The following is a 26,484-nucleotide window of genomic DNA, read 5'->3' on the forward strand; positions in this document are numbered from 1 at the left end:
ATACAAGTAAGGTGTTGGGCTTTACTTTGTTTGTTTTTATTTCGCTATTGCTCCCTCATACCGTCGGATCACTCGGTTTGGTGGCCGCTTAGAGCAGTGCAGTTTCAGTAATGCAATGGAGCATCCATAAGAGGAACTCATTCTGCAAGCCAGGATCATGCTGTCAATCCTGTACAATTAGCAGTACATGAAATCAGTGCCTGCTGTTGAACAGAGACATTCCACAGTATTGGACAGGGGCCTTTTCACCATCACGCTGCAAATTACAGTTAGCCAATATTGTGTTTCACGTTATAAATATGTCTTTCTTTGCAGACAAGCTAAAGAGATTGTGCTGAAGTATGAAGGAAGGCTGACAAGAACAAGAGGTTATCAAGCAGCTGGTGCAGAGGTACATAAAAAAATGGTTTATTCTTTATTAGATTCTGGATATATTGCTTTTCAGAAGCCAGCAAAGTAGTTTACAATACAATAAAAAAAAAGAAAACTCAATAAAGTACAATGAAAATAGATAACCATAAATAAGCAAACAAACAAAAAAAAAGCTTCATGGCTTCCGGCTCTACGTAGAATAGACACTGCAGGGAATTCTAATCCATAGACGGCTGTATTTCTGTCTAATACTTTAATATAGAAGAACCCAGAACAATCTATATCCGTCTGATATTTGGGCTGTTGATGGAGGCACGAGTAATATTTAAGTTCTCTTGTATTTGCTTCAAGTTAGTTTGGGGATTAGCCCCTACCTATCTTTTGTCTCATTTCGTGCTATAATTTATTTGCCTATCCAAAGATCACTGGTTGTAAATACAGGTCCTTTTTGGATAAGACTTTTATGTTTCAAGCAGGTAAACAGCAGTCCTGGTTAGGTAATTACATCAATGGAGCCAGGCTGACCTATGGCGCATTTCGGGAAAAAATCAAGACTGCATTGTTTGATAGATTAATTTCCTAAAGAGAAGTTATACTAATTACAATCATTTTACTCCGACTATTCTTAAGAACTATGTTGTACTTTTGCTATTTGTATTTTGTATTTCGCTAGTTGTCCAGCTCTGTTCGGTGTAAACCGCCTAGAAACCGTCTGATTGTGGCGGTATAGAAGACTAAAGTTATGTTATATGTTATGAAAAATAAAAATGCACCGTAGCGCCAGTTCCAGAGTGCTGGATTTTGCCACAGGGGATCCAAGTTTAGATTCCCCTTCCACTGGTTCTGATTGGATCTGGGCATGCTGCAAAGGTGCACTCGGATACATGGAGGAAAGGCAGATTACTAGTGTTGGTTCTTGTTGACAATAAGCGTTATGGAAAGTATTAATTAGCAGAGATGCCCCTCCAGACATCAGGGTGGCAAGGGTCTCACAGCCATCTGGGCATGCTGACTGGGTAAAGAGGAACAAAGATGGGGGGCAGAAGGGCAGAAGGGGAGACATTGGGTTTCTTTTTCTTTTTTGCTGTGTGCTACATTTTAATGTCTTTGCACGAATGACTTGAGAATGAAATTGTTTGTAGGCTAATTAGTTATATGAAAAAAAAAAGACCTTGGTATTACAGTGCACTAATTACATTACCAAGACAAAACCATTTATTTTGCATAAGACTTCCCATTTCAAACAGTAGCTCCGGATGAACTCCAGTTACAGATAACATATTTGGAATAATATAGATTATTCTGATTCTTCTTGTGCACAGAGACCAGGGCATTCAGGTATGAGAAAAATCAAAATGCCACAAATCAGAATTTGTCAAATCCCCCTCTTCTACGAAACCGCGCTAGCGTTTTTTTGTAGTGCAGAGAGAGCACAGAGAGCCCCGCTGAATGGCCGCGCTGCTCCCAATGCTCATTGAGTTCCTATGAGCATCGGGAGCAGTGCGGGACATTCAGCGTGGCTAGCGCAGTTTCATAGAAGAGGCGGATTGTGTACATCATACAGCAAGCGACCTCTTATAAAATACCTACCAGCATGATGTAGCATATTTTACTGATAGGCATGTGCCGGGGTGGAGTTTGGCTATGCAGGCACTGGCACTGAATATCTTCCATGCCCACGTAACTTCTGGAACCAGTCTGACTCCACCTCTGCACCACCACAGCTCTGCCCACACTGTTTTGTATCCAGGGAGGTCTGTGTTTTGCCCGTGTGACTGAGGCATGGCATTCTGCTGGTGTTGCTTCTCTAGGGCAGGGTTGTCTAACATCAGTGCTCAAGGGCTACAACCTAGTCAGGTTTTCAGGATATCTATTTGCGCGCACTGCTTCCATTGTATGCAAATCGATCGCATGCACGCAGGTGTCAAAGCCTGAAGTCTTTTAAGAAATCTTTGAAAACTTATCTGTTTGTTAGAGCATTTCTATAGATTTGGCAGGCTTTTCTTTTTTCCCTGTCACTTAACGATCGCATAATTGTAAGAATTGTATGTTTGTGATATAATGATGCTGTGATACTTGGAATTATGTATGCAAATGTTGTAATCCGCTTAGGTTATTAGCGGAATACAAATTTCGAAATAAATAAAATATTCATTTGGTAAATCCTGGCGAGGGATGCCTCTGCTCTAGATTCTGGCTTCTTGGGGGTTTCTGGTCATTGATTTTCTGGTCAGTTGTTTTTATATGTGGTCTTTTTATATGTGTTCTGTGTACTGTACATGTGAGCGGCAGTTTGCTGCAGAAATGTAGTTTCTGCGTAGAGAATCCTGCTTATTCTGTTTCCCCTACTATGAGGTGTGTTGGTGTTCTAGAGGCTGGTGTAATATTTGCAATGCTGCCTTTTTCTATACTCTTTGGGTGGTAACAAGGGTTGCCTCCTAAGGTTGGCACTGTGTGAGTAACTGCGGGAAACCATCCCATGTCATTGGAGGGTCTATCTCAGCCTCACTCCTTCTACATTTTTTAATGCAAGGCTTGAGAGTCACTTGCTAGGCCCATTCATACTGATTCTTCCCTCTCTCCTTAAAGAAGGACACAGGGATGGTTTCCCATGGTTAACCATGGGGACGTGTCATTCTCTAGACCAGTGGTTCCAAACGATGTCCTGGAGGACCACCAGGCCAGTCGGGTTTTTGGGAAAGCCCTAATGAATTTGCATGCCTTTCACCTCCATTATATGCAAATCTCTCTCATGCATATTCATTAGGGCTATCCCAAAAACCCAGCTGGTTTGGTGGTCCTCCAGAACAGGGTTGGGAACCACTGCTCTAGACCAGTGGTTCCCAACCCTGTCCTGGAGGACCACCAGCCACTCAGGTTTTCGGGATAGCCCTAATGAATATGCATTGAGAGTTTGCATGTAATGAAGATGATAGGCATGCAGATCTGCCCCATGCATATTCATTAGGGCTGTCCCGAAAACCTGACTGGCTGGTGGACAGGGTTGGGGGACCACGGCTCTAGACTACCAGCATCTTTTATCATAGAGGAAAAAAAGCACCCAGAATACCCAGTGTATAAGGACAGGGAGACCAGTGTATAAAGGGATTCCCTACGTTGTTTGCCAATCCTGTGTCTATGATGGAAAAGCTCAATACAGGACATCTGGCTCTAAAACCTTATAAGAAAGGTGCACTGGAGACCGTCTTAATGTTCCATTATTCTTTCCTGTGAAGAAAGATCAATTTGGCTGTAATATCCTAATTGTTTTCTGTGCCCAACATTAAAAATGGAAATTTCAAGTCTTTAGTACTCGTATACAGCATCCACAGACTTTCTCATGCCCAGGTGCAAATCGAAATGTCCCTCCGTCCCATTTATCAAGGTGCAACTGTGCCAGGAGGTTCTTATCAGCTCTAGCCCAGGCTTCTTCACCGCGACATCCCTTGGTTATTTATATTCGTACAGCGCAGCCCATGTTGCTTTATGACTCCCTTCCTCAGCATCATCGGCAAGGCTTTTAAATTAAAGAAACAACTTTTTTTTTTTTGTTTTTTGAAAGGCTCTGGTGCAATTTATAGCTTCTGTTAATTCTTTGTTTAATTAAAGCACTACAGTCAGGCACTAAAATCTTAAATGACTCTATAAAAATTAATTAACTTTTACCATGTAGATTGATGAGGCATTTATTAAAATCTCAGCCTGCTGTTGCTTTGGCTTTCAGAAATTTAAGATATTTTCTTTGCCGCTTTGATATCCGATGGTTCAGACCTGACATTCAAATCCCTGTTGAAAACAAAGTACAAAAAGCCTTATCTTAACGTCAACGCAAAGTCGCTCTAATTCACGAGGGTTCTTCGAAAAGTTTCTGCACTGTTATATTTTTGCGGGAAATGGTTGGGGTGGGAGAAGCAGTATGTCGTGGAGTATCAGCCTGTTTTACAAATCCACGCGGCAACAGCCCCGAAGCCCTTTAAATCTCTATGGGCTTCGGGGCCGTTACCGCGCGGCTTTGTAAAACAGGCCCCTTGTGAAAAAGTGATGTCATTTGCTTTTGAGATAGAGTACTCCCCCGAAATTCATGAGGGTTCCGTTCCAGGAACCTCCCGCGAATTTGGAAAAACCGTGAATATGGTTTTTATAGGCAGGAGAGAGGAGCTGGGGCGCCAGCAGGTGCATAATCGCTCGTGATCTGCTTCGACCGCCTCTTCCTGTTGCTAAAGTCAGGCTACACCAATTAGGAGCTGCTTTGACACGCAGTTCCTGATTGGTGTAGCCTGAATTGAGTACAGGAAGAGGCGGTCGCAGAATACCGCACATTAGTGAGTCCGCAATTCGCAAACTGTGAATTCGTGAGGGAACACTGCATTTAATAGTGTTTAAAAAAAATAAAACTGCAGACGCATTTCGAAGATCCCTCATATGTAATTGGTTAGCAAGCACATCGGGGATGATAATCGCCACATAGCAAGCAAATATTGGCAGAATATTCGTGCATAAGAACATAAGCAGTGCCTCCGCTGGATCAGACCAGGGGTCCTTCATGCCCAGCAGTCCGGTCACGAGGCGGCCCATCAGGTCCAGAACCTGTGTAGTAATCCTCTATCCATACCCTTCTATCCCCTTTTCCTTCAGAAAATTGTCCAATCCCTTCTTGAACAACTTGCTAAACATATTCTATAATCGGGATGCAAGTTTTTTTTAATAAAAAAGCTCTGGAGGCAGGCCACCTACATTGGAGGCGCCTCCGGGAGCCTAGGGAGGCCTGCATGCCCACCTAAGGCTAGCCGTGGGCGTGGTTTTCCCAAGAAGTAGCCTTAGGCGAACCTAGGCAGCCGTACGTGTCTTCCTAGTCCAACATTGTAAGTAGACACGGCCGCTAAGCTTATCGCATCAAGGGATCTCCCTGCCACGATAAGCTAAGCAGCCGCGTCTACAATAACCAGATTCTCTAACCGGTGTCTGTAACATGGATGTCAGTTACAGAATCGGGTTTATTTTAGGCGGCCTTAGGCCCGATTCTATATAGGACGCCCGTAGGCTTCTGAGACCAGACGTCCTATACAGAATCTGGCCTTTAAAGTCCTCCAGTGTTCAAGCATCCTATTGTTTCAGTTATAGCATACTTATAAAATGAGGTCATGCCCAAAAGTACACATGACGCCTGCTGGCATATGAAGTGAGTGTGCTCAGGAGTCACGATTTGTTTGTGTACATTATAACCAAAAAACGAAATCCCACAACCCAGAAAGAATCATATTATATTGCAAGTGATAAAACTAAATTCAAAAAATCTCTTATACTTGTGCTTATAGATCAACTGTTTGCAAGAAATAACCATGAAGTTTTTGTTTTTTTTGGTAATACCATAGTTGCATATTTCCTTTCAGACATTTTGTGCTAGTTTATAAATTATTTGCCCTTTTTGTGTTCCAACCCAAAAGATCTTATTACAGTACGTAATGATAGTCTTCTAAAGGTATGCGAAACGAAAAAGAGAGGTTTTCAAAAGGCCTCTACATTTAGTGTAAGAAAGTTCAGTACATAGATCTATAGGAAGAATTCCATAAATATGGCGCAGAAGCAAAAAAGGCAGAATTCCATGTTGAAGTTAGGCTTGAGAAAGACATGGGGTCAGTAGCATGGAATCTTGCTACTCTCTGGGATTCTAGAATCTTACTACTCTTCGAGATTCTGCATGGAATCTTGATACTCTTTGGGGTTCTGGAATGATGCTACTCCTTGAGTTTCGGCCAGGTATTAGGGACTTGGATTGGCCACCGTTCGGCCTCTAAATTTAGTGTAAGAAAGTTCAGTACGCAGATCTATAGGAAGAGAGTTCCATAAATATGACGCAGAAGCAAAAAAACGCAGAATTCCATGTTGAAGTTAGCCTTGAGAAAGATATGGGGTCAGTAGCATGGAATCTTGCTACTCTCTGGGATTCTAGAATCTTACTACTCTTCGAGATTCTGCATGGAATATTGATACTCTTTGGTTATCAATTTGTCTATGCTGCTAGTTCTTTCTATCATTCTTAAATTATCTCTAGTTTATAATCTTTTGTAAACTGCGTAGAACTTATGGTTGCACGGTTAAGAAGCACGATGTTATGTTATGTTTGGGGGTCTGGAATGTTGCTACTCCTTGGGTTTTGGCCAGGTACTAGGGACTTGGATTGGCCACCATGAGAACGGACTGACCCAGTAAGGTGATTCTTATGTTGCTAAGTGTAGTGATAATAGGGACAAATGCTGAGAGCAGGAAGACCGTAGGGTTCTATTGTGCCTTCCCTAATACCCAGTGCCTTTTCTTTCAGCTCTGGAAGAAACTTCTACGACTAGTGTATAACTTTGTGGTTATCTTCATCCCTTGGGAGATGAGAATAAAGAAAATAGAAAGTAAGTACCTGCTCACAAGAGACTGGGCAGTAATGATGAAAAGAATGACAACAACACATGTTTAAACTGAGTAGAACTGATTGTTCCACCATTAGAATGTCATACAAACTGGGACGTTAGGGGTTAACATTCAAAAGACTTTAACCAGTTAAACCCTGCTAAACTGGTCATCTGGAAATATTTGGCAGCACTCAAGCAGACACTGCCCAGTTAGGGCCAGATTCTAATAACGACACCTTGCGTTAGGTGACTTACTAGCTCTGTATGTGGCTTGGTGACATGCCCATAGCCTGACCGTGCTCTTCACATGTCAAAGACCCCCATTGTAGATACACACTAGAACCAGTGGCATAGTAAAGGAGGCTCAGGTGGTGTGGGGGGGTGCGGATGTACGGACCGCCCAAGGTGCCAAGTCGGTGGGGGCACTGGCACCTTTCCGCCCGGCCCTGCCCCCACCATGCCACCCCCGCGCCATCCCTCCTCACACCATGTACCTCCATATTATCTTCACTAGCACGAGCAACTTCTGCCTGTTGTTCGTGCCAACTTGGTTCCCCTCGGAATCACTTCCGGGTCACGGGGCCAGGAAGTGACATCAGAGGGGAGTCCAACACTGGCACGAGGAGTATGCTCTCAGAAGCCACTCGCGTTGGCAAAGATTGCAAGGTACGGGGGGAGAGAGGGAGAGTGCAAGTGTAGAATGGGAGGTGGGCAGGGGGCAGGAAGAATGGGGATGCAGGTGGGGGGCACCATTGCCCAGGGTGCCTCTTACCCGTTCTATGCCAGTGACTAGAACACATATGTGCCAAGTTACAGAAGAGCACCTACCTGCCATTTCAGCCCCATTATGGTGTATAACTGCCACTCTAGTGTGGAAGTTATTTCTCAGATTGGCACCTAACCTTTCGCACACTGTAAGGAACAAAGGAGATAGTGTCTATGGTGCTTTAGATTTGTTGAACTTGAACTAGCTGTGCATCTGCTTTTGACAAAAGTACAAATTTGTTCAGCTAGTCCAACAGTCCCTCAGAAAGCATGTGTTCCCTTTCTACGCCTCTTAATAGCAGTAGCACGTCCAGATTCACAAACACCAACTCCAAACAGATAGGATGGTTTCTGGTTGCTATAGAGCAGTAGGGAAGGACCAGTGATGGGCTATTTAGCTCACGGTATTATGAGGCTGAGTGATCCACCCAACCATTGCCTCGCATTACTGTCCATTTTGTAGCAAGTCAGTCCCATTAAAACTAAAGGGCATGATATTCAAAATGATTTAAGTGGCCAGGAGAGGCTTCTGGCCATTTAAATCACCTGTCTGGGGCTGACCGGGCATTTTCAGTGGAACTTAACTGGATATTGCCGTTGAAAATGTCCACCATCATAATAACTTCTCTGTTTCGAGGTCTGTCCCCTTTAAAAACATGTCATTGCCATCCTCTGACCTTTGACTGAAAGATGATTGAGGTCAGAGAATGGTGACAACATGTTTAGAAGGGGACCGACCTTGAAACAGCTGCTTGGTGAAACATGATTCATGTCGGCAGAGTAGTCCCCTGACCGACCTGGATTTTGATCAGCTAAGTTGAATTTCTAAATATTAGTAACTGAAGACTGAAATGGAAAAATGCTTATGTACAACCCAAACAAACGAAACCAACCAGATCTTGTGCCTCTTTGGCAGCTTTCATTTTGGCTTGTCAAGCCATTCATGTTACTCCACATTTGTTTAAAGTTGCCTATCATTATCTCGGGTCCCTGAGGAAGGCGTGTTTTGCCAAAACACGGCCCGTGTTGGGTCCTTCAGCGACAAATGTGGACATTGTATTTTAAAGGATTTACCGAATAAAAGTAGCATCAAGAACATTGCAGTTTCGTTCGTTTGGATTGTCCTTTTTCTTCTGTGGAGATTTTGGGTCTTCTTTGTTTGTTGTGATAATGCTTATGTACAACTTAAAAAGCATATTTAAAAAAAAATGTTTTGACGATTTGATGAGTAAATCCCAGAAGGTGATGAAAGCTTAAGCTGTCTTTGGTGGCTTCACTGTGATCCGGTGAGTGGATTGATGTATTTGTTCTGAACTGAACTATGACATAGAGCTTCAAATGTAACATTCCACATCGTATGAAGTGCAAAAGTGAGCAGTCATTCAGAGCTTCTCAAACGTGTTAGGGCATGTGGCAGAGTACTACAAGATAACTGACTGTTACCGCTGGCTTCAGGTCACTTTGGGTCAGGTGTGGCGTCCTACTTCATCTTCTTGAGATGGTTATTTGGAATCAACATCGTCCTCACCATCATGACAGGAGCTTTTGTTGTATTGCCAGAGGTAAGATAGCATTTTCTCTACACAGTCAACAGAAAAACACTCTCATCGTGATCTTGAATGATTTTTCTAATCGGCAGCATAGCAAGGGTGTGAGGCGCCAGGGGGAAGTGGCACCCCACTCCCACCCTCGTCTCTGCCCCCTCCCCTGTACCTCTAGTTGTTCTCTCCCGCTGATGTCACTTCCTGGAAATGAAGTCGCGGTCACAAGGAGCACGTTAAAGGTGATGAACAACTAGAGGTTTGAGGGAAGAGGCGGGGCGAAGAGGACGGGTGCCAGTGCCTCCACCAACATGGCGTCCGGGGCAGACCGCCCCTTCCCCTCCCCCCTTTCTACGCCACTGTTTCTAATACAAGAAAAGAGGGACATAGAACTATATAAAAAATGGGAGCAACTTGCAATTTTCTTTCTCATTTAATAAAACTGTTCAGTGTCTTGACTTCTACTGCGGAGCATAACTCCATCAGCAGCATTGCATCCTTCTGCTAAGTTCATTCTGCCTGCAAATCTTGCATAATATACTTCTATGAAACTCAATACGAGTCTACACTTCTCCCTCCATATTCGCGGTTTCAGCAATCATGGTTTCGATTATTTGCGGTTTTTAACTTGCTGGCTCCTCCCCCCCCCCAAAAAAAAAATTACATCAGCTTGCAAAGAGAAATCGCCGATTCCAAGTGTTTACAGAGAAAATCGCCGATTCCCAGCACTTTCATCACTGTGTTTTGCCACTCCTTCAGGAAACGGCCAGGTCTCCCACCATGTTGTTCAAGGTTTCACCATATTCACGATGGTTTTTAATAGAAAACAGCGAATAACATATGGAAAAGTTATTCGCGGGTCTGTTAAACTCCTATCACAGTGAATACGGAGGGAGAAGTGTAAAAGTATACAATTCCAATAACTAGCATAACTTAGAGATTTTATGAAAACCACATTATTCCCTAATTCTATATATAGGCAATCCCTGGGTTAAGAACGAGTTATGTTTTTAAAGCTGTTCTTAAGTTGGCTTTTTAGATTTTAAGATTCTTGTTGCTTACCTCCGCTCCCAGCTGACCAAAGGGCCAACTGTCCCTACTCAGTGTTCCCTCTAAGGTACAGTATCACAACCACACACTGTTCTTAATGTGGCCATGCGTCATTCCTGAATCTGCAGGAGGTGTAGGAGTCTATGCCACTGGAAATACTGCTCAGTGAAATCAAACGAAGCTCCAACCACGTTCTTAAGTATGAGTCATACTTAAGTTGGATGTCTGCACCTCACAGACTGCTTGTATAGTGTTCAAAATGGTGCGTTTAATTTCATTATTTAATGAGCCGAGCATTACCTAAATTTGAGTGCTAACGATCAATTATTGGCACTAAGGCCCAGATTCTCTATATGGCGCCGATATTGGAGGCTGCCTACACAGCGGCCACCGGATCGCGTGTTAGCTACACAATGGCGCCCTATGGAAAATCGTGTCTCCTTGAAAGACAGGTGCTGGAAACTTAGTCCAGGGTTTTCTGGGCCTACATTCTTCTGGTTATTCTTTGGCATGAATCATGCCTATGTAGGTGTTTTAAACCGTCATAGCGCTGCTTCCGGTGTTAGCCTAAAGCACCTATGTAGACACAATTCCACTGTATATTATTTAGACGCCAGTAGGTGCTTTAATGTGACCTTTTATTTTTGACAGACAATATAATAAATACAAGTGGAATACAAAAATACTTTACTTCACCACACAAATATATTCCAACAAAAACTCACTGCCTTCGAGGTATATAGAGATAATTTCCTACCACCAATGGAGAAAAGACCTCAGTTGCTTCCAGGGATCATTTTCACCTGAAAAAACCTCTATGCTAGCTGTGCTAGAAAAACATCCTTGGTCCACAAAAACTCTGTATATTATTGTTATTCAAGTCTCATATAATAAATCAATCTTTTAAAGAAATCAAAGAGGTAGGAAAAAAAACTTATCTTCAACAGTGCTCTGTCCTCTAGGTGTGATCTAAATCTGAGCAGTCCACGCTCTTCTCCCAGTGCCAATGTCACTTTAAATGCACGGGAGGAAAAAAAATCATAGAACTCCTGTTTTGCGATTAATTGCTGCATCAGGGGAAATTATTATATACTCGAGCTGCCGCTTCAATGATTCTCTTCTACCTGAGTACGTTCCGTTGGTGGTAGGAAATTATCTCTATATACCTCTAAAGCAGTGAGTTTTTGTTGGAATATATTTGTCGGGTGAAGTAAACCTTTTTTTTTTTTTTTTTTGCCATTTTAAAAGGCGCTTGTTAATTAACTTGGGCATCGGTAGGGCGCTTACCGGCGCCTACGTTTAAGCGCCATTACAGATTTCCCCCTAATTGTCAATAATTGGAATTTACATGTGCGTCGTTATCTTTCACGCATTATTTCAGTGCCCATCTTTAAGCAACATATACAGAATTGAGTTCTATTTGACATATTACATAAGCATAGCAGTTTAGGCTCCAGTGACATAGTACAAATAGAATTGCTTTGAAGGATTCTGTACTCTTACAAAACTAAGGAGCATTGCCAAATATCATCTATGCCGCTTCTAGGTTCATAGGCGTCAGAACAGGGGTGGCTACAGGGGCTCTGCCCCTGCCCAAACAATTGTCAGTCAGAGGTCGGAAGAGTTATGACTCTTCCAACTCCCCTACCCACCTCCTCCCCAGCCACTGTCAAATTAAATTTTCGAGCAGTCGGCAGCGGGATTGAGTGAGCCTGCTGCTACCATTTGGGTTTTTGCCAGGTACTTGTGACTTGGATTGGCCTCTGCGAAGACAGGATACTGAGCTAGATGGACCATAGGTCTGACCCAGTAAGGCTATTCTTATGCCATTGGCCTGCCCCGGAAGTCTTCATTCTGCAACGTCCCGCCTTCACGGGAACAGGAAGTTGCTGCAGAATGAAGACTTCTGAGGCAGGCCGACGGCAGCAGGCTCACTCGTTGGCGCTGACGGCTGCCCAAAGGTTTAAAATGACAGCAGCCGGGGAGGAGGTAGGTGGGGGAGGCGGGAGACGGAGAGAGAGGTCTAGGGCGGAGCTTATGGGCCCCCCTCAACAAAAAAGCGTTCCGCTGTCTATGTCATGTGTGGATAAGAGTCCGTTTATAATCACAGTAATAATAAACAGTATAAAAAGCACTTATTTATTTAAAGGATCGTTGTTTACTGCATTTTTCAAAATGTCAGAGTGCTTATTCCATGGCTCTCTCATCTCCTGATTCACGAGAACAGCCATGGATAGACTCAGGACGCTCCTGCTTACACAGTTCTCCACGATATCCTAATATACCGTAGAAACTGTCTAAATAACAGTGTTATGGAAACGCAGTCGAAGCAGTGTCACAAAAAAGTATCGTTGCCTCTCTCTTTTTCATTGTATCAGCTTCTTGCCGGAGCGCCATTTGGAAGCACCGTCAGCAAGACCATTCCTGAGAAGGACTTTCCATCAGCACAGGACCTCGACACCATCTGGTCACTTGGGGCAAGAACATCCAACGCTTTTTCTTTTCCAGCACGGACTTTTGCTATTGCCGGAAACCATTTTTCATGACCCAGATTTTATTTCTTTGCAGGGTTACCTCCAGTACTCTGTCCTGTTTTATGGATACTATGGCAGGGACAGGAAGATTGGCAGAGCGGGATATCGACTACCCCTGGCATATTTCCTCGTTGGCATGGCAGTGTTTGCTTACAGCTTCATCATTCTTTTGAGAAAGTAATGTTCTATCTTTTCAATTTACAGTACTTATATAGTAAATATTTATTTATTTCAATTTCAATCCCGTTGTCCTCAAAGAGCTCAGAATGGGTTAAGAACATAAGAACTGCCGCTGCTGGGTCAGACCAGTGGTCCATCGCGCCCAGCAGTCCGCTCACATGGCGGCCCTCTCGTCAAAGATCAGCGCCCTGAGTACCTGAATAAATGCATGTAAACCGTTCTGAGCTTCCCTGGGAGAACGGTATAGAAAATTGAATAAATAAAATAAAAAAAATAGCCCTACCTGAGTACGTTCTGGTTCAGCAGGAACTTGTCTAACTTTGTCTTGAATCCCTGGAGGGTGTTTTGTCTTGATTTCCTGGAGGGTGTTTTGTCTTGAATCCCTGGAGGGTGTTTTGTCTTGAATCCCTGGAGGGTGTTTCCCCCTATGACAGACTCTGGAAGAGCGTTCCAGTTTTCCACCACTCTCTGGGTGAAGAAGAACTTCCTTACGTTCATACAGTTAAAGGTTAAAAATACATATTACATAGGGCTATATTCACTAAGCAAACCAATCGTGTACTGATCGGTTTGCGACCCAATTTTCCTTCGACCCGATTCACTAACCTCTGTCCCAATCATCCTCCGATCTGCGCATGAAATTATAGCAGGCAGCGATTCACATACAAAAACCCTGCAACTCCGATTGGGCTGGCCGATCACAAACAAGCGACTGCCGGGGACCAGTCGTTCACTGCTTTCCGACTGCCATCTCCTGCTCTGCCTGCTGTCTACCCCGACTTTCCAGCTTTCTGCCCCCGATTCTCCTGCTCTCTGTGCCCCGATTTTCTCCTGCCACCCTGCTCTGCCCTGAATCTGCTCTCCTGCTCCTTGCCCCGACTCTCTGCCTTTTTCTCTGCCTTGCCCCGAATCTCCTCTCCTGCTCCTTAAGCCCCGACTCTCTGCCTTTTTCTCTGCCTTGCCCCGAATCTCCTCTCCTGTCGCCCTGCTCTGCCCCGAATCTCCAGCGCAGCTCTCTGTCCCAAGCGCTGCCCAGGCCTTCCCCCATAGTGCGAGTCCGTGGTTTTCACCCGCGGGTTTAAAGCAGGTTAAAACCACAGGCTCGCTGGGCTAGCAAAAGTTTTTTTAAAAAAGTGGCGGGTCTGCGCATGGGTCGAGATCGCTACAGAGTGATCCCGGCGGGCAGTTGGGGGTGTGATTCTGATCGCCCTCATTTGCATGAGGGCGGTTCGTGAATCAGCCCCCCGGACACGGATCAGCTCCCTCACGGATCGGATCCGATCCACGCCCTTTGTGAATCTAGCCCATAACAGATTGGAATTTACACTGGATTTGCCATAATTTCAGTATAAGTTTCCGATACAAGTTTTTTCCTAGCAAGACACATATTAAGGGTCTAATACTAATATGCATAATATACAGTTTAGCGGTTTTAATTTATTCTGGTTATTCTTAGAATGTAAGTTTTATCCTAACTGACACGTGGACAGTTTATAGGTTGAATTTGCCATAGTTATAATACAAAATTTTACCTTATAACAGGGGTAGGGAACTCCGGTCCTCGAGAGCCGTATTCCAGTCAGGTTTTCAGGATTTCCCCAATGAATATGCATTGAAAGCGGTGGATGCAAATAGATCTCATGCAGATTCATTGGGGGAAATCCTGAAAACCCAACTGGAATACGGCTCTCGAGGACCGGAGTTCCCTACCCCTGAGTTAGAGCAGTGGTTCCCAACTCTGTCCTGGAGGACCCCCAGGCCAATCGGGTTTTCAAGATAGCCCTAATGCAGGGGTAGGGAACTCCGGTCCTCGAGAGCCGTATTCCAGTCGGGTTTTCAGGATTTCCCCAATGAATATTTATTGGAAGCAGTGCATGCAAATAGATCTCATGCAAACCAAACTGGATTCCGGCCCTCGAGGACCGGAGCTGCCCATGGCACTCTTTCACTAAGCCACAGTAGAGGTTTTTACCGCGGCCCAGGGCGCTAAATGCTCTGACGCTGTTCTGAGGCTCATAGGGATTCTTGCATTTAGAGCTCCGGGCCGCAGTAGAATCTTCCACCGCCTAAAATCTAATTAAATGTACATTTCATATTCTTTTGGACTTCATTCTTCTTCGAAAACTTTCACCTTGACTTTTCTCAGAATGGCAAAGAACTCAAGACTGAGCCTTGCGAGTGCATCGGACGAGAATTACACATTCTGCTGGAGGGTGTTCTGTGCTTGGGACTATCTGATAGGAAATCCCGAGGCCGCGGAAAGCAAATCTGCTGCTATAGTTAATAGCATCAGGGTGAGCAGCCAGTCACTTGATCTTATGTTATTCCTGGTTTATTGCCTCTTAGCAATAAGAGATCTGCTTATAATAAACAGCTTCAGGTATTATGGGCATTCTGATCAGAATAACCTGCAGATCTGAACAACAGCCTACTGGGTTAATGCAGTAGGCTGTAACCTAGGGGTCTCAAAGTCCCTCCGTGAGGGATGAATCCGGTTGGGTTTTCAGGATTTCCCCAATGAATATGCATGAGATCTATATGCATGCACTGCTTTCAATGCATATTCATTGGGGAAATCCTGAAAACCCGACTGTATTCCGTCCCTTGAGGACTAGAGTTGTCCACCCTTGATCTAGAGCAGGGGTCTCCAAAGTCCCTCCTTGAGGGCCGAATCCAGTCGGGTTTTCAGGATTTCCCCAATGAATATGCATTGAAAGCAGTGCATGCACGTAGATCTCATGCATATTCATTGGGGAAATCCTGTAAACCCGACTGGATTGCGGCCCTCAAGGAGGGACTTTGAGATCCCTGCTCTAGGGCATGGGTAGACAATTCCAGTCCTCGAGAGCCGGAGCCAGGTCAGGTTTTCAGGATTTCCCCAATGAATATGCATGAGATCTACGTGCATGCACTGCTTTCAATGCATATTCATTGGGGAAATCCTGAAAACCCGACTGGATTGCGGCCCTCAAGGAGGGACTTTGAGATCCTTGCTGTAACCCAAGGACCCCCAGTACACATCCCACTTCCACACTTTTTTTTTAATGTGTGCCTTTTAAGAATAGAAAAATATCTATTGTATCTAAATACATAAACCACCTGTAAGCCTGAAGGCTTTTGAAGTGGTCTACATTCAGGTACAGTAACTTTTTTTCTGTTTCTGGAGGGCTCAAAAATACCTGCGAGATGGATGTCCACTTGGGATATTCTGATATGGATGACTCTTTTCTAACATCCTTTTGAAAACACCTGTCTATGTTATCAAAGATACTCTACTAAATTCTTGACTTTTTTTTTTTTTTTCAAGGAAGCAATTTTGGAGGAACAAGAAAAGAAGAAACACACAAATCTGTATGTATTGAAATTTTAACGCTAAGTTCACTAAATTGTATCCTTCCTGTACAAGCCTCCATATATTTCACAGGGACCTTGATTATAGTACTACACTGAATTCACATTATAGCCAGTCCATTCAGCATGTAATTCCTCTCAACCTATGTAATCATCCTTATGGAATGATATCTAGTATTAGCAATATAAAAACATAAATATGGAGTATAATGTATTTGCAGAGTGATTTTCAGTTATCCAACTTACCGGTACCTTGCAGCAGTGGCATACCAAGGGGAAAGGTGGGGGTGGAGAGCAGTACAGCCCATCAATGACTCCTCCAAAGCCGGCGCTGACATCAAGAACTTTTTCCCGACCTCTGCAGCATTCACAATTCGTCGCTCTTTTTGGTGATGGGCCTTTTTCTCTGCCAGGTCCCGCCTACTTCCTGTTTCTGTGAAGGCAGGATCCGACAGAGAGGAAGGTCTGATGCTAGCAAGAGCAGCAAATTGTGAACGTTGCGCTGCTGACTGCAGGGTGACAAAGTGAAGGAGGGGAGGGGGAGAGAAATGCCGCACTCAATTGGAGAGAGGGAGGGAGGGAGAAGGAAGACCAGGGAAGGGAGAGGAGATGAAAGAGAGATGCCAGACCTTGGGGAAAGAAAGGAGGAAGGGAAAGGGAGGAAGGAAGGAAAGAAGATACCAGGCCATGGAGGAAGAAGAAAAGATGGGAAGGGAAGATGACAGAGATGCCAGACCAGGGAGAAAGGAGGGAGGAAAAGGAAAGAGAGAAGATACCAGAGCATGGAGGGGGAGGGAGAAATGGAAGGGAAAGAGAGGAGAGATGCAAGGGCATAGGGGAAGGAGACTGAGATGCCAGACCATCGGGAAGGAAGGGAGGGAGGGAGGAAAAGGAAAGAAAGGAGATGCCTGAGTATGAAGGGAGATATGGGAGGAGAGAGATCCCAGGGCATGGGGGAAGGGAAGCAGATGCTAGACCATGGGGTGAGTTGGAGTGGGAAGGAGGGAAGGAAAGGAGAAGGGAGAGATGCCAGAGCATAGGGGAGGGAGTACAAACAGAATGAGAAAAATGGAAGGGACAGAGAAAGAGGACTGATGCTGGATGGACTGGAAAGTGAAGAGACAATGAGGAAAGCAGAAACCAGAGATGACTAAAGGTAGAAAAATTTTGTTGTTGTTGTTGTTGCTTTAGAATAAAGTATTGTAGCTGTATTGATAAATATTTATAATTAGAAATTGGAAATAAGGTAATCTTTTTATTGGACTAATTTTAATATACTTTTTACTAACTTTTAGAGACCAAAATCCCCTTCCTCAGGCAGTGGTGTGCCAAAGGGGGTGGAGGGAGAAAGCAGAGAGGGGTGTGGGAGAGCGATCTGCCCTGGCTGTAGCTCCTAGGGGATGCTCCTCTAATCCCTTTTTATATTGGGGTGGGGGTGGGGGGGGGGTTAAAAATTATCAGCCCTGGGTATCACCTACCCTAGGTACGCTATTGCCTTACAGCCTACAGGGCTGGTAAGCTCCCAACTGGGTTTAACTTCAAAAATCACCTGGCCACCAGTATAGGGAACTGCAGGCACTAAGATAAGAAGACAGAAGCAGGCACAGAGATTTCAAAATGAAATTATCATGCACACTATAACTACCCTCCTGTTCCCCCCCCCTCCCCGACCTGGATCCCAGCTCCACCTATTTTCCCCACAGAAGGAGTGGGATGATTTTTAAAATGTTTTTCCCCCACAGGTAAACCCATTTACCGGCTGAAATCTCTCTGAAAATGACTCCCTTAATGACTAGCAGAAGTCATACTGATAAGCAATGGGTGGGATTGTCTCAGTGTTAGAAAACGGTGAGAGTGGGAGGTGTGCAAAGAAGTATTTTTAAGTCCATGGGTCTTCCTCAAAATTATTATTCGTGCAAATCTGAACAAAAGGAATAAGGAACCACTGAAATATGTCACTTCTCTCTCACTGTTGTTTTGAGTTTAGGACTATAAACAGCTTTGACTTCTGCTAGATTTGCAGTATAGCAAGATTGGCAATATGCATTAACATAATTGGTTCAACAAAATTCTGTATTTTTTAGGGCAGTGACAATAAGCTTAAGGATTATCGCAAACATTCTTGTTCTCCTTTCACTGGCTGGAAGTATTTACATTATCTATTTTGTGGTGGATCGCTCCCAAAAGTTGGAGCGTACTAAAGTGGAACTGACACTCTGGGAAAAAAACGAGGTAAGTCTGTCGGACTCTGCTGTCACGTACAGGAGTGAATCTCATCTCGTGTATGGAGGGTGTTGAAAGCTACAAAAAGGATCTGCCAACCCAATACATTCCTAAGCTATCAAAGTGCTGTCTGGTCTGCAGCTGAGACACGTGAAAGCAGCAGAGTCAGAAGAAGCGGAGCCTTGATAGAATATGAGACAAATAGCCCTGACGGTAGAGAGCTCAGGTCATTGAGAAAATAAGCTCAGTTTTGGAACCTGTTGTTCCAAGCAATACAACATAGACATGGTGCAATGGAGATAGTTTTATAACAGGGAATCTAGATCTGCAAATGTAGAAAGGACTGATTCGCATGGGCCCTTGTTTTACAAATGTCCCCATGCATAAATAGCAGATTTGGCATGTACAGATGGTCACACGTGTAAAGGTGATTTTAGAAAGCTGCCATTTGTAATAAATCTCTAGGGTGCTGTTAGGGGGCAGTGTTGGGTTTTATTACTGATATATTCTCATGCATTGAGGTGTTGGTTTCTCTCCGTGTTGTGGGCTAGGATATCAGAGTTCATTTTCTTTATTTCTATAATTTTTTTCTCTTTTTCTTTGCTTCAGTGTTGATATTTGCTTATTCCTTTTCATGGATGATATTGAAAAAATTAAATTAAATTAAATAGAAAGCTGGTTTGGGAAGCCACACCATATCTAGATGGCAAGAGAACATGGCTAGGGCATGGAGAGGGTGTGGGCACTATATTTTATAAGGGGAATACAATTCATGTCACTATTTAAATCAGGGGTCCCCAAATCCCTTCTTGAGGGCCGAATCCAGTTGGGTTTTCAGGATTTCCCCAATGAATATGCATGAGATATATGTGCATGCACTGCTTTCAATGCATATTCTTTGGGGAAATCCTGAAAACCCAACTGGATTGCGGCCCTCAAGGAGGGACTTTGGGGACCCCTGATTTAAATAGTATAGATGTTGGGCTTTATACCTGTCCTGAGGCATGAATTAAGGGCTTGCTGGAAAGGCAGGCTTAAAGATCAAAGCCAGTTGCACCAACCAGTTTTCCCCCCTAACTTCAAGAAGCCCCCCTCCCCAACATCTATTTCTATCCAGCATAAAGAATCCTACCCCCAATACCCTTCGGGCAGACCCCACACTACCCTGACTCATGTCAGTATCCCCTGGTCCCTGGTGTCTAGAAGCAGAAGAGATGCCCAGTCACTCCTGCTTTTCCATGTCTTTGGTTTAAAATGGTGCCTGTGATTCCTACCACTAAGGGGTCAAGTTGCCCTCACAGACACCTTTCCTGCGCTTTGATGACTGCCACTTTGTCTGCCGGTTTTCGCTGTCCCCCATTCACGGCAGTGTTCATTCATCCCATGATGAAGACATCTATGGATGCCGAAACTGGGATCCTAGTTGGGACAATCTAGGAGTGCCATAGATTTAGTTACACTTATCTCAAGATGGACATTATACTATAGACTTTGTCTATTTTTATAACAATTTTCATTATTGACTTAATAAAGTATCTCCTTGGTTGATATTTTGACATCTCTTTTGCCTCTTGTTTTTGGTTTTCTGCGCTATTTTTGTGGCAAAATTCTTCTTTCCCTTCCTGTATACATAGAGACCCAACACATCTAGAGAGGCTACAAGCAGCTCATAATTAAAACTTAACCAAATTGAACCAAATACATGTTTAAGATGGTATAGTAAAGGAGGTGGGGTCACTGGCACCACTTCACCCCCCATACCACACTCACACCCTCGCTTCCCTGCTCCCCACCCCACCCCCGTACCTCTAAAATCTTTTCCAGTGCAAGCAACTACTCTAGTCTGCTGTTCACGCAGGCCTGGCTCCCTCTGAAATCACTTCCAGGTTGCGGGGCTAGGAAGTGACATCAGAAGGAAAGCCAATGCCAGCACAAGCGGCAATTGGAAGCTGCTTGCGCTGGTGAAGATTTAAAGAGGCACATGGGTGGAAAGGGAGTGCATGAGTGTGGCATGGGGGCATAGAAGGACCGGGAGCGGTGGAGAGGAAAGCTTGCGGGGTAGCATATGAGGAATGGAAGGGGAAGAGAGGAGGGCATGGGGGGGCCCACTGTCCCGGACACCTCCTACCCTCACAACGCCACTGTTTAAGATACCTTGGCTTTAACCACTAATTTGAATATTCAAATAAGAAAGTGATTGTGTAATGCCCCATTTTGCAGGTGAGTGTTGTCGTTTCACTCATCACGATGCTTGCACCCTCAGCCTTTGAGCTTGTAGCCGCCCTGGAGATGTATCACCCCAGAACAACTCTTCGGTTTCAGCTCGCAAGGTACAGTGCACGGAATATTCAATATGAACAAAGTTCTGCTATAGATACCAGTCTTTAATGGCCAATTTGCTTCCATAATGGGGGTAATCTGCCCACTTGGAGCACTGGTCTCAAACTCAAACCCTTTGCAGGGCCACATTTTGGATTTGAAGGTACTTGGAGGGCCGCAGAAAAAATAGTTAATGTCTTATTAAAGAAATGGCAATTTTGCATGAGGTAAAACTCTTTATAGTTTATAAATCTTTCCTTTTGGCTAAGTCTTAATAATAATATTGTCATTTATAGCTAAAGAGACATATGATCAAGGAACTGTTTTATTTTACTTTTGTGATTATGATAAACATACCGAAGGCCTCAAAATAGTACCTGGCGGGCCACGAATTTGAGACCACTGACTTGGAGTGTCCAAAAAAGCTTCTATATCCTTAACATAACATAGGTACCTACGTGCCTTTATAAAATAGGCTCCTACAATGATTCTCAGCAGCACACAAATTCTCATTTATAAATTATTACTCCTGCTCCATAGAAAGTGAAATGTATACATGTGAACAAACCGGAGAAAAGCACCAAGGGCCTCCAACAATGGATAAACCTTAATGAAGGACCCGACACTGTTGCAGCGTTACGCCTGCATCAGGGGTCAGCCTTTACGCTACATCTTTAGTGCCCTAATTAGGGTAATCACAACACAAGCTTGTAGCCACTTCTCTTGAGTCATAATTGCCCTCATCAAGGCACTGTACAGTATTCGCACAAGGTGTTATGCTGAAACATGGCCTGTGTCAGCAGTGGCCTGGTAAGGTGGGGGCAGGGGGGCGGATTGCCTCAGATGCCATCTTCACGGGGGCGCCAAAACCTCTCCTCCTCTGTGCCCCCCTCCGCACACCTCTTTAAATGTTTGCCAGCATAACCAGCATCTTCCACTTGCTGCTCACGCCGGTGTAGGTTCCCTTCCGACATCACTTCCTGGTCACGGGACCAGGATGTGACATCAGAAGGGAGCCGATGCCATCGCAAGCAGCCAGTGGAAGGTGTTGCTCATGACGGTGAACATTTCTGGACGTACATGGGGGTGGGAGGGTGCTCAAGTGGCGAGAGAGTGGAGGCGGGAGCTAGGCACCAACCTTCCTCACTACTCCACTGTGTGTCAGGTCCTTCATTAAAGGTTTGATGTTCATCCATTCTTGGAAGCTTTTGGTGCATTTATCTGGTTTGTTGATTCTTCTGTGCTGTGGACTCTCTCTTTTCAGATTAAATACACATATCCATCTTAACTCCTCCTCAGACCCACTAAAACTATGCTCCTGGGAATATCTATGTGAACTTTCAGTGTGTCTAGGGTTATCATATTTTACATTAGTAAAATCTGGATCCCTAGACCTGCCCCCAGGCTCACCCAGTTCCACCCATCCCTGCCCCGTTATGCCCCAGCCACGCCCCCAAACCCACCCTAGCCCCGCCCCCCACTGCCTGCCCAATGCGATTTGAAGGGAGCTTTTCAAAACCCAGACATAACCTCGAAAAGGAGGACTTGTCTGGGGACATCTGGTATCCCTAAGTGTGTCCGCACAACTTTTAATAGAACTATATTTCTGCACGCAAGTTCATTTTATAGAGCTTTTTCCACATGTGAAAGAAGGTGTCAGTTTATACGGTGCCCTCACATTTGATGATTGTAATGTGTTCTGTTCTCAGGGTTCTTGTTTTATACCTGGGAAACCTCTACAGCTTAATTATCGCCCTTCTAGACAAAGTAAACAGCATGAGTGTAAGTACCATAAGGCTTCTACAATAAGAGAAATGCTGGCTTTTGTAATCCAGAAATACGCTATAAAGGGCAATCTGTTCTTTCAGAGTCTCAATAATGCAAGTACTGAAGAGTCTGCCCCATTTTTGGCCACAAAAGCATTTACCGTCTTGTCTACAACAATGCCTGATGCCAGAATGCAAAGGAACACCACATTTACTCCGGAACCAGAAGAGAACAATACTAAACCCATTGTGACACTGAATAAGACATCAACTTCATTCAATTACAACATGCAAAGCCAGAAGAATGAGTGCTGGGAAACATATGTTGGCCAGGTAAATAGAATCACATTCCATAATATTCTCTGTTGCTTCTTCAATACTACGGAGATCGCTCTGAGGAAAGGGATTTTACCAGTGGTGTGCCTCAAGGTTCTGTTCTTGGGCCATTTTTATAAATGATTTTTATAAACGACATTTTTATAAACGATATTGCTGAAGGGTTGTTGGGTAAGATTTGCCTCTTTGTGGATGATACCAAAATCTGCAATAGAGTAGACACGCTGGATGGTGTGAATAACATGAAGAAAGACCTGGCGAAGCTTGAAGGATGGTCTGAAATTTGGCAGCTAAAATTTAATGCTAAGAAATGCAAGGTCATGCATTTGGGCTGCAAAAAACAGAGGGAACGGTACAGTTTAGGGGGTGAAGAACGTATGTGCACGACGGAAGAGCGGGACTTGGGTGTGATTGTATGTGATGATCTTAAGGTGGCCAAACAGGTTGAAAAGGTGACGGTGAAAGCTTGAAGGATGCTTGGTTGCATAGGGAGAGGTATGGCTAGTAGGAAAAAGGAGGTATTGATGCCTCTGTATAAGACTCTGGTGAGAACTCATTTAGAATACTGTGTACAATTCTGGAGGCCGCACCTTCAAAAAGATATAAAAAGGATGGAGTCGGTCCAGAGGAAGGCTACTAAAATAGTGTGTGGTCTTCGTGATAAGGCGTATGGGGACAGACTTAAAGATCTCAATCTGTATACAGTGGTACCTTGGATTACGAGCATAATCCGTTCCAGGAGCATGCTCGTAATCCAAAATGTTCGTTTATCAAAGCAAAGTTCCCCATAGAAAATAGTGGCAACAGCAACGATTCATTCCAGAACCCGGGGTCTGTACCTGTCAAGTGCCGGGTGCTGCAGCACCGTCTCCTCCATCCGCCTCCTCCGTCCATCATCCGAAAAAGAACCCCACAGTGCCGCTTCAGAGGGATGCCTCCTCCATCCGCCAGCCAGCCCTCCATGTCGGATGCCCCTCACATGCTGGAGAGCCCCCACCCAAGCCTACGCAGCTGAGCACCACCCCACCCGTACACTGCGCATGACACGCACAACGCCGATGATTGACACTGTGCGCGTCACATGCAATGTGCAGGCAGGGCGGCACTCGGCAGCAGAGGCCCAGACAGAGGTCTTCCAACCTGCGGAAGGCACCCAACGTGGAAGGCTGGCCAGAAGACGGAAGAGAAATCCCCCGAAGCAGCGCTTCCTGGTCTGTAAGTGCCCGTTTATCGGGGCAGTGCTCAGTTTGCGAGTCAAAAGTTTGCTGAGTGTTTTGCTCGTCTTGCAAAACACTCGCAAACCGGGTTACTCGCAAACCGAGGTTCCACTGTACTTTGGAGGAAAGGTGAAAGAGGGGAGATATGATGGAGACGTTTAAATACCTACGTAACATAAATGTGCATGAGCTGAGTCTCTTTCATTTGAAAGGAAACTCTGCAATGAGAGGGGATAGTTAAGAGGTGATAGGCTCCAGAGTAATCTGAGGAAATACTTTTTTATGGAAAGGGTGGTAGATGCGTGGAACAGTCTCCTGGAAGAGATGGTGGAAACGGAGACTGTGTCTGAATTCAAAAGAGCTTGGGATAGGCACGTGGAGCGGACTGCTGGGCACGATGGACCACTGGTCTGACCCAGCAGCGGCTATTCTAAAAAAAAAAAAATAAATAATTTCTTAAGCTGTGAACCACATAGAACTAAATACGGTTATTCGGTATACAAATAATAATGTAATGTAGTAACTGGCATCACCACAGACCTAGTGAAGCGTGAGGCCCTGCTGCAAGGAGATGATAAATAACCTGAATGCCCTCAGGATGGGTTCCAAAATGACGGGCTGGGTGAAGAACTGGTTGAGTGGAAGGCGACAGAGGGTAGTGATCAATGGAGATCGCTCTGAGGAAAGGGATGTTACCAGTGGTGTGTCTCAAGTTCGGTTCTTGGACCTGTTCTTTTTAACATTTTTGTAAGCGACATTGATGTAGGGCTCTCAAGTAAGATTTGCCTCTTTGTGGATGATACCAAAATCTGCAATCTGCAGGCTCTATCCTGACTATCTCATGAAGACATTGAATGTTTGATTATTTGGAACGCCAATGGGAGATTACCACACCAAAGTGTACGTGTTTAGCTATTAACGAAGTACGTTAAATATCTGCTATTTTCCAAAATGTGCAGATATTGAAGGTTCAGTTGACACAATGCCGCTAGAATTTTTGCCTAAAATATCTTTTATCAACGTATCATTGCTGAGTGTGAAAACGTAAAAGCGATGGCTGTAATGCCAAGAAATTTGCTCCATTAAGCACAACTAATAGCTAATTTGAAGCATAAGGGAGCGTTATGTAATCAGTGGCTTTGAGGGGCCCCACTGCGGGTGTGGGTGTGTACGCTGGTGTGTGCGAGAGATGTTGATTATACGTCTCCTTTTCTATGTTTCAGGAAATGCTCAAGCTCTCCATCATCGATATGATTTTCACAGTCGCAAGCATTCTTCTGATTGATTTTTTCCGGGGACTCTTTGTGCGATACTTAAGTGATTGCTGGTGTTGGGATCTGGAAAGCAAGTTTGTAAGTATATTTCATTTAAAGTTATAAGTACAGTGGTGACCAGTGGTATCAACCAAATTGATGTTTACATGACTCTACTACTAATTTCTATAACCCTACTAGATGTACACAGCACTGTATACTTTCTATTCAGGTACTTTTCTCTAGCCCTGATGGGCTCACAATGTTCCGTGCCATTATGTGGACGACTATTTAGGCAAGTTAAGACAGCCTTTCGTTTGGCCCAACTTGCCGGATAGAATATCAGTAGTGCCTGGATAACTCCGGCGTGGGATGAATACAGAGGATGTAGAATCAGAAAATAATAGTAAATATTGAAGAACTAAGGCCAGTACTGGGCAGACTTGCACGGTCTGTGTCTGTATATGGCCTTGTGGTTGAAGATGGGCTGGGGAGGGCTTCAATGGCTGGGAGGGTGTAGATGGACTGGAGTGAGCTTTGACGGAAACTTCAGTAGTTGGAACCTAAGAACAGTACCGGGCAGAGCTTTGGATTCTTGCCCAGAAATAGCTAAGAAGAAGAAGAAAAAAAACCAACAAATTTTTGGATTGAATCAGGTTGGGCAGACTAGACCCATTCGGGTCTTTATCTGCCGTCATCTACTATGTTATTATGTCACTACCTGACCCACGCAGCGCTGTACAACAAACATGCAAGAGATGGTCCTTGCTCAATGAGCTTACAATCTAAATACGACAGACATACAGGACAAAGGTAGTTTATACATCCAACTCAGGTGGGAAAACCCAAAGGAGTTAGAGGTAGGGGAGTAAAGAAAGAATGACCACAGATATGGGTGCTTTTACAAATTGGTAGGGTTGGATATAAATGCAGTTTCAAAAAAGTGGGTTTTAAGTCTGAATTTGACCACCACCAGAGACGGGGCACGATGCACAGAGTCAGGTAGGATGTTCCAGGCATATGGCGAGGCAGAAGGGACAGACTCATGAGTTGGCAGTGGAGGAGAAGAGCATCGACAAGAGAGACTCGCCCGATGAATGGAGTTCCTGGGGCAGAGGGAGAGGCAAAAGAGGAGAGAGGGAGAGGCAAGCGAGGAGAGATACTGCAGAATGAATA

General features: G+C 44.4%; 1 protein-coding gene across 1 annotated transcript in view; it reads left to right on the forward strand.

Annotated features, from left to right (window-relative positions):
* TMC3 (transmembrane channel like 3) overlaps positions 1-26,484 on the forward strand; it is a 59,021-nt gene that overhangs the window by 18,061 nt on the left and 14,476 nt on the right. The window contains exons 3-14 of the mRNA XM_033920777.1: positions 316-391; positions 6,692-6,773; positions 8,994-9,100; positions 12,508-12,606; positions 12,698-12,840; positions 14,990-15,137; positions 16,151-16,194; positions 18,279-18,426; positions 20,638-20,747; positions 22,446-22,518; positions 22,605-22,835; positions 25,279-25,407. Of these exons, the coding sequence (XP_033776668.1) occupies positions 316-391; positions 6,692-6,773; positions 8,994-9,100; positions 12,508-12,606; positions 12,698-12,840; positions 14,990-15,137; positions 16,151-16,194; positions 18,279-18,426; positions 20,638-20,747; positions 22,446-22,518; positions 22,605-22,835; positions 25,279-25,407 (1,390 nt within the window). The remainder of the gene's footprint in view (positions 1-315; positions 392-6,691; positions 6,774-8,993; positions 9,101-12,507; positions 12,607-12,697; positions 12,841-14,989; positions 15,138-16,150; positions 16,195-18,278; positions 18,427-20,637; positions 20,748-22,445; positions 22,519-22,604; positions 22,836-25,278; positions 25,408-26,484) is intronic.

The sequence above is a fragment of the Geotrypetes seraphini genome, chromosome 14 (genome assembly GCF_902459505.1).
Source record: "Geotrypetes seraphini chromosome 14, aGeoSer1.1, whole genome shotgun sequence".
Taxonomy (NCBI): Eukaryota; Metazoa; Chordata; class Amphibia; order Gymnophiona; family Dermophiidae; genus Geotrypetes; species Geotrypetes seraphini.